Below are 13799 nucleotides of genomic sequence, written 5' to 3'. Positions count from 1 at the left end.
TTTCGCAAATATAGAAAAGTTGGCATTTAATTATAACATTACTAAAGAAGCCAATCTGAAAGACGTGACGTGGAAACCCACAGTACGAGAGAAGGCCTCGGGGAGGGTGTGCGGTCTGTTGGGTTGGGTTGACCCACCTTGCCCCTCCTGATGCAGGTGTTGATGGTGTCGAGGAGGTCTGCCCGGTTCTTGTCGCTCTTGGGCAGCTCGGCGAGTTCTTTCCCCAGGAGCTCGCCCTTGTGGTAGCCCATCATCCGTTCGAAGGCCGGGTTGACATACTGTGAACGGAAAGTGGTTACAGGTCAGTTCAGGGACGCTGTACACTCCGGAGGAGCGCCTGCCGGGACACGGAGGAACGCGCTGGACTAGTCCACCCAGGGCCGCCTCCAACTCCATAGCAAAGGTCCTTCCAATTTCCCCGTTACACCTAACATCCCCTGTTCAACTTCTTCCTCACTGCCCTCGTTTCATCTTCAGAGGGCTGGTAGTTTCTTAAAGGGGCCTGAAAGGGTCCCCAAGAAAAAACCTGCTATCAGCAGAGTCTCCCCCTTCCAGGTGCCCACTGCCCTCAGCCCATTTGCCCCTGCTCATGGTAAAGGCCGGGAGGTGATTAACACCATGTCACAGCAGCGCGGTACCAGCTCTCACAGAGGCACAGGGTTTCTAGCCACCAGGTGCCCCCTGTAGAATGGAGGACTCTGGTCCCTGTGGAAGGTGCCATCTGTCAGATTCCAGGTGAGGAAAGTGAACACAGGGTGCCCCCTCTTCTCACTGCTGGGGTCACCACCAGGCTGCCCGCTGTGAAGGAGGGAGGGGCAAAGCCAATGTGCTTCATGAAGAGAACTGATTGTTGAGCCTGGGTACAGGCTGGGGAGATGGGAGATGTGTGCTTGGTCTGCAGTTGAAATGTGCCTAGTTTCTCTGTGGTCCAGGGTGCTACCCCGTGGCCAGGTGGGCCAGCGACAGGCAATAATACGAGGACGCTTTCAGATCCATTTCAAAGAACAGCCGGAAGAACATTCCATACATACAGAATACCAAACAGGACCAGGTGGGAAGGCTTTGGTGTCAGAAAAATGTAGCTACATATTTTGGTTTCAGTGCTTTTCCCTGGGGCTTTCCCTGAATAAGTTGCTTGCCCTTAGCCTCCCCATCCCTACTACGGTGCACTGACATCTCTTTCACAGGGTCACTGAATGGAAAACTGATAGAGTACGACAATGACAGTGGGTGGGAGTGGTGGGCTCTGCCGCTGTCGGTCCAGTGTGAGAGCTGTGTGTGTCTGTGTGTGCACCGGGGGCGGGGGGTGTTGCAGGACAGCAAATGTGGGGCTCTGTCTGCCGGGGCCCACTGGGTTGGACACTGACTGGTCTCTACGGACGAGAGTAAGTGCTCCTCACACTCCGTGCCACTCTGCGAACCGGCTGTGCGTTTCAAGCCCCCCTTTCAGAGTACGTTTGAAGCATAAATGTCTTGCTTTGCAACAAATCTAGCATGATGTCATTTCCACAGGATGGAAAAGTTATATGCTATTAGTTATATGGCATATATATTAGTTACATGGCACACACCAAACATGTCCCACCAAACAGGTGGGAAAGCTGCGGTTGGTTACCAGAATGCCTGTGCTTTATACTGCACTAATGAGAGTCTTCTCAAACCCAGCGCCAGACATGTTTGGTGTGTGCCATATAACTAAAGTTATATATCACAGTTTCTCTACTATTCACACTTCTTTCGAAAGGTGATTTTAGCATCTTACAGTGCTTTATTATCAGAATACCAACTATAGGCAAATAAATGAGTACCTTTGAAAATATTTTGTTACCAAAAGGAGCAGACTCAGATAGAGAGAACAAATTTGTGGCCACCAGATGGGAGGGGAATTGGGGGGCTGGGCAAAAAAGGTGAAGGCACTGAGAAGTACAAGTTGGTATTTAGAAAACAGTCACAGGATGTAAAGTACAGCACAGGGAATACAGTCAATAATATTGTAATAACTGCATGTGGTGCCAGGGGGCACTAGACTTACGGGGGGATCACTTCACAAATTACACAAATGTCCCACACCTCTGCTGTACGCCTGAACTAATACAAAACACTAAATGTCAATGGTAACTGACAAATAAAAAAAAGAAAATATCTTGTTCCCATAAGCACTTACAAGCGTTTGCTGTACAATTCTGATATACTTCTGTGTAAACGCTGTCTTCACAGAGGAATCACAGGCTCTGATCTGAATAGATTTTTCTTCTTACTGAATGTCTAATTCTTAGCTTAAGTCTATCATTTTTGAATATGCTGGTATTTCTGTCTCCAAAGAAAATGTGCTAAAATGTGAGATTCTGGGAAAGCGTTGGGCAAAGCATAGCTCAAACGCAACAGGTTCTGTTCTGACGTCTACAGACAAAAGGCGCCTCCGTACCTGAATCACATGCTCGTCACTTGTTATTTCTATGGCTTCGTGGCAGTGGTCTAACGCTGTAAACACTGAATTACAGGCCCTGGAAGTTGCAAAAGATCGATGTTAGTTCTGCTCCAAAACCATTAGCGTTTCATCTGTCAATTTATCAAAGTAAACAGTTCTCAGATGCAATAAAGCTACGTACCTTCCGACATTGCCTTGAGGAAAATAAAACAACCTAGGCTTTCAAACGCGACGAATAAACAAAAGCATATATTTCTATGTATATGATACAAATAGAAGAGTTGTAACCACAAAATCTTGACGGGTCGCGAAATGAACTACACATACGCTGAATGAGACCTTGCTACTGAGACCAGAGAACAAAGATGTGAGGGGCTGTTGGTAGGTCCCCTACGTTCTACACCAATGACGTCCTTCCTGACCGTGCTGTGAATAAAACAGAAGCCAAGTTCCCATCAATGAAGAAAACCTGCTTAAGCCCAAATTGGATCCGAGGGAGCCCAGCCTCTTGTAACAGACACAGATATTTCATGTCCTTTCTCTCCGATCTCAAACAAGCCTTTGCATCAGACCCACTGGCGTGAGGAAAGGCAAACATGGCGGGAGCCCCCCTCGCCTGGGTACCTCCAAAGCTCTGAGCTGGGCAAGCTTCCTGGTGATCTTGGTTGCATATCTGGAATATCTGAAATCATTTTGATCTCTCATTTCTTGGAAAGAATTTTAACTATCTTCCAAATCTAGACCAACTCCAAATAGAATAAGTTATTTATTGTCGAACAGCAAGTATGTGACTAGTTCTCAAAGCTTTGTTATTTGTACTGGCTGTTTAAAGAATACCAGTGAAGGCTTTCTTACCCTTTACAAAAAAAGATGTTGACTTACTGGATTGATGTTTTATGAAGCAAACTATTAAAATGTTATTTATTTTTTTCCTCTCATAATGGCATATAACTTGGCCATCCTGTTCGAACTGTTTACAAGGCACAGGGCAGAACAAGCGGGAGATCTGGTTCCATGTCCTGTCAGTTATAGGACCTTGGACAAGGTTTTATTTTCATTGGCCTTCAGTTGCCTCATCGACAAAATGAAGAGATTAACACATATTTGACAGGAGGTTATAAGAATCAAAACAAGTTACACGAGGCATCTCTCAAAGCACTCAGGACAATGTAAGAATTCAGCACACAGTATTCATTATTTGTAAGATCCCAGAGTACCATTTCTTTGTTCTCTAGGGCTTTCAAAGGCTGTTGGTGAAAATCGAACCTGTCTTTTCTCATGATTATCCCCGAAGTATCAAACCAAGAACCAAAATAACAAACCAATAATAAATAACAAGGTAACCCATATGGGGAGTGAAGGATTTAGCCCAATGAAAGATGAAAGATGGTGTTCCTACAGTTGCAGAGATTAAAGTATTAACACTAGTGTGGAAGGGTGAGTAAAATAAGTAATTACATGTGAGTGAGCAGAGGAGACTATAAACCTAACTCAGCTGAGACTCCTGCTTGCTGGGCACAGTGAGATTTCTTTTTCAACTTGCTCAGGTCACCTAATTTGGACTGTGTACTGTCCTGGTAGCATCTCTGTATTTGTAAATATGGTGATTTAAACTAAGAGAAAAAGGGGACAAGAGGACTTTAAAATTGTTACAAAAGCTGTGACCGCACTGCCGCTCATGAAGAAGCAAACAAGATCTAGTCTCTCAGTGGCAGGAGCACTGCCCAGGCGCCGGGCCGACCCCAGGCCGGCAGCACCGGAAAGCGCCGGCTGCTCTCCAGAGCTGGCTGACTCAGGCACACCCTCCCTGGGCTGGTTCCTTAACTCTGAAAGCTGCCAAATTAAGCTCTAAAACATTTTAAGTAGTAAATTCCTCTAACACATATTAAATGATAAATTCCTCTTTTGTCCAAGTATCTTTTCTAAGTGCCCGTGCGTCTCATCTAAGTACGTAAACAGGTACTTCAGAGTACTATTGTTTTTGTCAACTTAAGAGGCTACTTTATACAGGATCTTAGCTCCAATCTCCAAAATTTATCTATTAAATGGCCACTGTATGATTACCCACAAAGTATAAATTCGTCGGTAAGTATGATGCCCAATGGGACACAGCAAACACTTATCAGCAGGCGTGGTGAGAGGACATGGGTGGGACCAGAGGTCACTTTCCCCAGGGGTAACGCCTCCTCCCCCGCAGTGTGGGGGTCGGGGCTTCAGATCAGCCTGGCTGATGGTTCTATAGCCAGCAGCAAAACAAGGCAATCACCCTGAACCATTGTTCCTAGAGCCTGGGAATTTAATTGCTTATATCAATTATTAATTCTCTTCACTCAGAAGAGCCCTTGCTTTATTTATTTTCTGTTCTTAAGGACCTTGTAACTCTGTGCCTCAAATGTAGATTTGTATCTTTCAGGTCAAGAAGTTGGAAAATCGGAAAAAGCAGCACCAGGAAAAGCGACCTTGGCGTGGACACCCCTGAAGTGCAGGTGATGTAACCATTTCCCCTCCCCTCCTTAAGGGCCTTGAAGGTCCAGAGGGAAGGCAAGTGTTACCGAGGCCAGGGTCGAAGTCCACAGAGGACATGGCGGGCGGTATGTGGTGGGGTGCGGAGCGCTGCAGAGAGCAAAGCGGGACGGGAATCCCACCGAGAGCCGCAGGCAGCACCCCGGGTAGCTGTGATTGGTTGCGTTGAGTCTCCCTGGGTCTCAGTGTTCTCCTCTGTCGGCTGTGGCTGAGGTGGCGAGGTCACACATAATCTCTTGTACCAAAGGGGCTCTAGTTTCCTCAACTGAAACATATGCACACACAAAACGAGGCCACCTGGAACAAGGACAGGACTGCGCAAGGTGGTGGCTTGTAGAGAGAAGACTCTGAACACAGACCCACTTCCTCACAGTGGGCCAGGAGGTACAGGGAGGGAGGCGTGGAGGCAGCTTGGGGTCACAGACTTGCTACCGGTCAGCACCTTCCCGGGCAGTGATGCAGTTGGGTCAGTCACCCTCAGCCTCCACAGGTGGGTTTCTCCTGTGACACAATGCCTGTCACGCAGAGCCCACGTGTCCATCGGCACTCTATACATGCCTGTGAATACTAGAGAGCCGCACTGTTCCGCGGAATACAAGGTTTTGCCCATTGTTTAGAAACTGATTGTTTCTAAAATTGAGGCCTGCTACGCACTTCTTAAGACTTGGAGAAAAATAAACATGGTGTTTTGGGTGTACTCCGGGATAACAGACATCAGACTATCGGTGACACATGGCTGGCATTGCATTAGTATAAACTGATCAGCTTCAACTCCCAGTAAGAGAAATCCTATCTGTGTTTTGGATAACAAAGTTCTTTTCATGAGGAAGAGGAACAAAGTCAGAGGTAATGGTCATCTCTTGTCCCTATTTCCCTAGCCAGTCCCCATTTCAGGAATTCTTTTGTCCCATAAAGTGATCCATCAAATGCACTCAGAAATCAGATTTAGTTCTCCTATTTTAAAAAGTTACTCTATAAAATAGAATTTTAAAACTAGATAGTTTTTGTCCGGTCCCACCATCCTGATTGTCCCCCTGGGTTCAGTAAGTATGGCCACCACACATGAAGACCTGGACAGAAGCATCTGCCTTCAGCATCCAACACCATCCTTGCAGTACAGGCTGTCCCTGCAGAATGCCAGCAATGTCACATATTTAGCTGCAGCTGGGGGTGGAATTGCAGGGGAAAGTATTATATAATTAGACTATAATTATTCTGGCATTGTATAATAAAGAGCCTCATTTTCCGGGTCTGCAGCAAGTGACGGAGCTGCCTGACTGCCTCTGGGAGGCAGGTAGAGGCTTCAGAGGTCCTCAGATGCCCTAGGGAGCTGGAGAGGGTCACGGCTGGGGGCCACCGTGCCCCCACACACTGGACCCAGATCTAGTATACCCAGAGAGAGCCAAGCCACGCACACACCCCCACTCCTCCAAAAAGGGAAAGAAGTTGGAGACAGTGGAGGCATAGCCAGCCAAAAGGCAACAGAAGAAAACGACCACTTTGTCCTCCTCTGGCCTTCTCTTCTGGAGAACTCTACCACCCCCGACCTCACCCCCATCCCCCCAGCCCCACCCCACACAGGGGCAGCTCTCATACCGGTTGCTCATGTCTGGGAAGAGATGCTCTTTACCCACCAAGCATCGGCTGGTGTGGGAGGTAAGGGATTAGTGTGCTGGGCAAACCCACCTTCCTGGGGCCACTGCCTGCCTGGGTCAAGTCCATTCGCCAGAGTCGCACTGATTTATATTAAGAACTTGGCCTTTTTCATTATGACCAACTGCCTCAGGCAGCTCCAGTGAGCGAGGAGTGAGAAGTCAGGGGATTTACATAGTGTTAAGTACTTAGAAATTTGCTAAGATCCTAATTTGATGAGACCTTGAAAACTTTTCAGTGCCCTGACTCTAAGTAGATTCCATGAGCACAGTAGCCAGAAGCCTTTTCTTTATGCCCTCGTGCTGGCTGGGGATGGTTAGTTCCAATCGCCAGACCTGTCCTTGTCCGCACACCATCCACACCTTACAGGTGGGCACAGCACCTTCTGACACCTTACATGTGTTATCAGCATAATGTTGCCTAAGAAATCTCAAACAGTTCTTTAAAATAAAATGAGGAAATTACCTACCAAAGCAATAAGGTATCTGTTCATTTTTGTTGTAGATAGTATACAATAAAAGATTTAAATCAAAATGAAGTTCCTCTTTTTCTAATTCTATTAAATGTGAAAACATCTAAAAAACAAAATACAGCCTTTCTACCCTTGTAAAAATAGTAAAGAAGCCCAGAAATCAAAATAATGAATGTGCAATAGTAAAAATAATAAATTTCTGAAGTAAAGGTCCTGTGACTTTCTTTAAAAACTCTATGCATTTCTCCAAAGCTAACAAATATGTGGATACAAAGGAACCAAGGGACCTAGTTATGTATGTACATATTCCAAAGTCTTTGGCAATATTACTCACCAAAAACTGTTAAAATACCTAAATGTCCATTGTTTGAGATTCTTTTTGAATCTCTCCTGCCTAAGAAAGTCACTGTTTATCCACACACTTTGTTTTTTAAAGCTCTCTATCCACCAAAAGGTGTCTTCCTTGGCCACGGTGCACCCCAGAAGAACGGCCTTTGTGGATTTATGCTAATCCATTTTACTTCCACAGGACTGAGAATGGAAGAGAAAAAAAATTTTTTCAAGGGTTTAGTTCCCTTTGAATACAAATGAAGAACTAAAATAAGAAGTATAATCATTACAGTGAGATGCTATCGGATTTTTCTTTGAGCCTGATACCATTCTGACCTGTAGTCGGCCTGAGAGAGAGAAGCCAGGCCAGGGGCCTTCTGGCATCCTACAGCCTGGAGCTGCTGGGGACTGGCCTCCCAGAGGCCGTAAGTTGGGTAGGGCCCCCTCTGTCCCTTCCTCTTTCTCTGCTTGAGCGGGGCAAGTTGAAAAAGGCAGGGTCCTGGGAGAGCACTGGAGCAGGCCTGAGTCAAACCAGGCTTGAGCCCAGACCCCAACACCCCAAGATGTCTCTGAAGCAAAACACCTACCACCCAGAGTTCCGGCCACTCAGGCAAACCCAACCCAGAAGAAAGCACCAGGGATCAGCCTGCTTTTAAAGCACTCCACACCTGTTTAAAGACCTAAAATCAGTTTCCTGAAGATACTTCATACATGGGGGCCACAGACAGGCCTCGTGAAACTGCTATTGTGGTTGCTCAGCAATTAATTATTACGGTGAGCATAACAAATATACCCACAGGTCTGCTCTTGTCCACAACCACCCACGGAGGAATTTACAAACATTGAAAGCAATAAATAATCCTTAAAGGCTATTCTTAATCTTGATCTAATTTTACAAAAATTAAACAGTACTTTGCTTGGGATATAATTTTAAAACTGCTGTAAATAGTGGAAAATACTGTCAAATAAGAAATGCTTCTAATTTATTTCATTATAACAAAGGGCTTCCAGCTTAGAGTCTCCTGTTTACCAACCACCATTATTTGCTTAATGGCTTCAAAGTCCCTGTGACGGAGCCAGGACCCTGCAAATAGCAGCCCGATGACAGAAGCTTTTCTGAGGAACTGGTAACCAACCCTGTCTTATTTAACTACATACCGTAACTTGAACTGTGAGCGAACTTCCCCGCGCTCTATTTGAATAAGTTCATTATAGCACGCAGTGACGCTGCTGTTCTCTATAAATCTCTGAAAAGAAAGCAAAGATAACACATAAGACATATACAATTACTTCTTCGAGAGTTAAATAAAGAAGCTGAACAGTTTTTCCTACGCAAGTAACTCTGTTACATAAGACAACTAGTAGACCAGATGAAATGACACAGTTGTCAAGGTGTTTGAAATGCTTGTTTAAGTGCAGGAGAAACAGCAAAGCAGGTAATATTGTATGCTTAACTCCCTGGGTCGCACAGGTGGGAAAGCTGCGGTTGGTTACCAGAATGCCTGTGCTTTATACTGCACTAATGAGAGTCTTCTCAAACCCAGCGCCAGACATGTTTCGTGTGTGCCACACTGGGAAGGACCCCTTTGGAGGGGAAAGGCTGTTCTTTGCTTCCTTCCTCATCTCCTGAGTGTCTACTGTACTCTCTTCCCCCGTGTCTGTCTGTCACACACACACGCACACACACTGCCACTACCCAGTGAGGATGGCTTCCCTGTGGGGAACACCCCTGAAGCTGCGACTTCCCTGTGCCCCTCGGCCCCACTGCTGCAGGTGGAAACTGGGAAGGGCGAGGGAGAGAGGGGACGTCATGATCGTGCACAGAGAGGAAACACCTTCTCTTCTTTCCGTGTGACGTTAAACATGGTTGGGTTCAGGACGAGCTCCTGGACGGGTGGAGATTCCACATCAGCCTAGGAACATTGGTAGCTGATGTTTCATAAGATACAAAAAAACAACCTGTGAGCCCTGGCTGGTGTAGCTCAGTGGACTGAGCACGGGCCTGCGAACAAAAGGATTGCCGTTTGATTCCCAGTCAGGGCACATGCCTGGGTTGTGGGCCAGTTCCCAGCAGGGGACGCGTGAGTGGCAACCATACATTGATATTTCTCTCCCTCTCCCTTCCCCTCTAAAGATAAATAAATAAAATCTTAAAAAAAACAAACCTGTGATAAAGTAGGTTTTGGAGATGTTGGAGTAAACCGATTTAGGCTGGTTTATTTTAAGACGGAAGCTTTAAAAGTAAACTTTGGTGCCTACATCTAATTATAAAAGTAATACACATTAATTTTAAAGCATAGAACATACAGAAAAATATAAAGAGAAACGCCCAAACCACTGATAATGTCATAAGCTACAGATGTCATTAATTTTGGAAATAGTTTTTTTATAAAGATTTTATTTATTTACTTTCAGAGAGAGACGAGGGGAGGGAGAAAGAGAGGGAGAGAAACATCAGTGTGTGGTTGCCTCTCACATGCCCCCACTGGGGACCTGGCCCACAACCCAGGCATGTGCCCTGACTGGGAATTGAACCTTTTAGTTCACAGGCCGGTGCTCAATCCACAGAGCCACACCAGCCAGGGCTAAGAAACAGTTTTTTATACTTTACTTTTCTTGAAGTTTAAGAACTTCCACAGTAGTGAAAAACAGCTTTCTGTAGCTGATGGCTTCTAAACACCGGAGGACTCTGTACAGAATTTATACCAAATAAGTGTACCAAGTAAGAGAAGGGAAGATTCCAGTGCCTTATCTTTGGGGGACTTTTCAAGACTTTAGTTAAAACCCCTCTCTCTGAAATGATCTGGGTGAACCAAAAGCAGTGGTCTTCAACTTCAACATCCTGAGACCCCCCTGGGCCTTCTGTTAAAAATTCAGATTCCCAGGCCCTGGTTCCAGAAACTGGGGCATGCTTCCTTAGTACAGGACTTCTCAGGTCTCTCAATGTGCTCATGCGCCATGCTGCCAATGTGCACTGAGCACTCCCGCGGGTGGAGGAGAAAGAGTCTTCACTGATTTCCTAAGCTCAGGTGACCACAGAAGTCTTTTGCAAAGGATCACCTGTTAAGAGCTGTTGCAATGCTAGTGTTCCAAAGTTTGAGAAATACTGCTTTAGGGGCCTAGTGTGGGGTTTGCATTTTGACTTTGCTGTGAGTGTGAGCTCTGGCAAGCTGTTTAGTCATTCTGGGCCTATTTCCTCCTGTATAAACACGGAGAAAATATTCAAGCTCTCACTTGTCGATGAGGATAAACTAAGTAACCTAGAATGGAGCCTAACAGATCAATCTTGGCTCTCCATTTCTTCCTTAGGAAGCCTCTCCGGGGGAAAAACTGACTGGCACACCTAGCACATTGTGTTGCACATGGTAAGTGGTCCATGAATACATGGTCAACCGAATGAGCATCACTTCAGATAAAAAGAGAGGGGCACAAAGGTCGATACAAAAACACTGCAATTGCCCTTTGCTAAGATACAGGTTTCTGAAAGGCTCGGAGTAGACTGAGTATCATGCAGTTGGCCACTTACACAGAGCTACCGAGGCTTCAAGTGGAGTTGTGGAATATTTCATGGCACAATTCGTTCCTGGGTCCCCACTTAGGGACCCATCGTCTGAAGCGCTGGCCAATTAGCTAGCAACACAGGGCAGAGTTTCAGCAGATGCTTTAATTCAATCAAAACAACTCAGAGATGGGAAACAACCGCACGGAAGGCAGAATTGCTGGCATATTTGGAAGGGTGCTTGGGTAGAGAGTTGCCAAAGACAAGATTTTGCCCAAAAAAGGAGACCAGCCACCTGAAGAGCAACTTTGGCTGATCTTGTGCCACAGTAACTCAGGAGGGAAAGCCTTTGGGGGTGCTGTGTGCTTCACTGGGAAGAGCCCAGACTATCCAGGGGCACCCTGACCTCGCTGGCAAAGGCCTTGATCAGACCCAGCACTAAAAAACACCAGGTGTCTGTGGCAGGCCTCACATTTCATGTTCCCACCAGCAGTTTTATTCGCCATGCTGACTGCAGGAAGTAGCACCATGTCCAGACAGAAGGCAGCGAAACCTTCTAGAACAGCAGGCACAAGTTACAAAACATGGAAAAAGGAACAATGGAACTTTTCCCTCCTAAATTTTCTTAATCACATTTACAGCCAAAGAAGGCCAGTTGCTTCCCCTTAACTCTTCTGTGAGTAGACATACAATGCCAGCGTCACCCCTCCAAAGGACGCTCTCTACGGCAGTCAGAGGCAGAACACTGAACTGAAAGCTGACTTCCAAAAGGATGCTTGCCAGTGCACACAGGGGTCCTCATGAATGTCACCAGAGTGTGTCACTGCTGTCCTCCGCAGTGGGGCCCCAGGAGGCAGAGAACCTATGTCCTCGCACTCCGAGAGACCCGGCCTCAGAGGTCAAGGACGACGTCGGGCTGGGTTGCGGTGGGGTGGTCAATATCAGAGAGAAGAGCTATGAAACCTGTGGGCAACCTCAGGTTACTTCTCAGAAAATGAGCATGGCAAGGAAAGAAGTCTCAGGCCTCTCTATCAGTTTTCCTCTTTCCCTTCCAGACCTCAGAAGCATTGTTCTATGCATTCCCATCAAGATACAGCACAGAAGAACAGCTTTTGAAACCAAATGCCAGCCTCTGAGAGACGCCATGATGGACAAGAGGAGAGTTAGGAGAATGGTGCCGCTGACTAGGAACATTCATTCCCGTGACACACGTGAACCACGGAGCTACCCAGGTACTTGACAGAGCACGGCTGCTTCCACTTGGGAGCAGAAAACGACCCAAGCACAGCACTGCTGCTCATGGCAATTTCTGCTCCTCTGTGGTCTACAACAAAGATAGGATTTTTTTTTTAAACCGGGGATTGTAATGTACTGTTACTTAAAGCACCCAAAAGAATCTTCATATGTCACAAGGCAAAAGCCATATCCTATTTTTGAAGAAACAGAATGCATAACACCATCTATTTGAGGCCCAGATTATTCCTATCAAAAGACCTGAGATACCAAGACTGCCTTGTTATTCGGTTTGTTGGTAAGCCTCCCTGGGGTAAACAATCTTCATTTTCCAGTGGAGCGGCAGTCTCATTCGTGTCGTCGCTCTCAAAATTTATGATTGAAGCCAGGAGTTCCCAGAATGCCGTGCCGCCGCCTGCTGAACACAAACGAGCCCCGGGAGCCGACTCGGCGGACGTCTGTAACCACATGCACACACTGATTCTAACTGCCCAGACTGACTCACGTGAGATAACTTTGGGACCACAGAATTTCAACCCCATATAATAAGATGTGTTTTATGTCATCATGAAGTTATGAGAGAAAAAGGAAAAGAAGCTTAACTAGCTAGCAGCAGGTGCTCATTACCACCCTGAGAACGGTTCTTTCCTTCACAGTCCCAGGGCCTAACGCCCTCAGTGCTTATCCACGGACACTGGCCTCTGCTGCTGTGGGAGAGTTAGGGATGAGCTGCCTGCACCCGAGGGAGGGGCCGGGCCATCGTCTACGTACCCTGTTGAAGCCTGCATGAAGAAGAGGGAGGACTGAGGCCTCTTCATGGTCGCCCGATCTGCAGCAAAGCAGAAAATGTGGTCACTCAGCAGATACAAACCAGGATTCCTTACACTGAAACATGGAGAGAGAGCAATGAGGCGACCATGGCACTGGCCCCCCAAATGGCCTCCTGACAAGCGTGTGCCCACCAGGTGCACCTGCCCTCCAGGACCCAGACCCCCACATCTGACTTCCAGATGCAAAAAAGGAACAAAACAGTAAAGACAAAACTAGCAGTGTGCCTGAAAGCATCAACGCAGCACATGTCAGTGGCTCTCTCCAGCTCGGGCTGCCCTCTGGAGGTAGCCAGTGTAGGGGAGCAGTCCCATGAAAGGACAAGGCAGGTGCTCTGCTCACCCCAGAGACTGCTGTCCTCTCTGCCATCCCCAAACCTTCTAGAAGCACAACCCCCACCGCCAAGACCTAGCAGGGTCCACCTCTCAACGTGAGGAAGACAACGGCCATTATAAGCTGCCTCAGCCAATAGCCAAATGGGAAAGACTTGTCGTCACCAATGCCAAGTTAGAAAGGAAGAAGAGGAAACAAAAATTGGTCGTTATCACTCATTTCATGGGACAGTTTCCTACACTGAGCTTATAGCTGGGTCTCAGAACTCAGTGTGAGTACGAGGTGGGGGTGTGGGTTGGCTTGTCGTGAAGGCGGGCAGGGCTGTCACCATTATGACAGAGAAAAGATTCTCCGAGACATGGTACACATTCCTTGGAAAACAGGGAAGAAAAATGGAACGGAGGAGATTGCGTGGAGGAGCAGATGGAAAACAGGAGGCGCAATACCAGTGCTCCTTTGTGGCATTACATGTCCAGGGAAAAGCTGTCTTCCCCAACTCC

At 46.8% G+C, this 13799-nt stretch overlaps 1 protein-coding gene across 4 annotated transcripts in view; it reads right to left on the bottom strand.

The window, feature by feature from the left end:
* The window catches only part of PDE8B (phosphodiesterase 8B), a 226777-nt gene that overhangs the window by 78285 nt on the left and 134693 nt on the right, over positions 1 to 13799 (bottom strand). For all 4 annotated transcript variants that reach the window (XM_037032023.1, XM_037032022.1, XM_037032019.1 and 1 more), the window contains exons 5-8: positions 12910 to 12967; positions 8565 to 8653; positions 2426 to 2504; positions 138 to 278 (exon numbers count right to left, since the gene is read on the bottom strand). In XM_037032023.1, the coding sequence (XP_036887918.1) occupies positions 138 to 278; positions 2426 to 2504; positions 8565 to 8653; positions 12910 to 12967 (367 nt within the window). The remainder of the gene's footprint in view (positions 1 to 137; positions 279 to 2425; positions 2505 to 8564; positions 8654 to 12909; positions 12968 to 13799) is intronic.

This window comes from Sturnira hondurensis, unplaced genomic scaffold (genome assembly GCF_014824575.4).
Source record: "Sturnira hondurensis isolate 20B ecotype Veracruz unplaced genomic scaffold, ASM1482457v3 Scaffold0021354, whole genome shotgun sequence".
NCBI lineage: Eukaryota > Metazoa > Chordata > Mammalia > Chiroptera > Phyllostomidae > Sturnira > Sturnira hondurensis.
The sequence above is the reverse complement of the archived record's forward strand: the minus strand, read 5'-3'. Positions and strand labels throughout refer to the sequence as shown.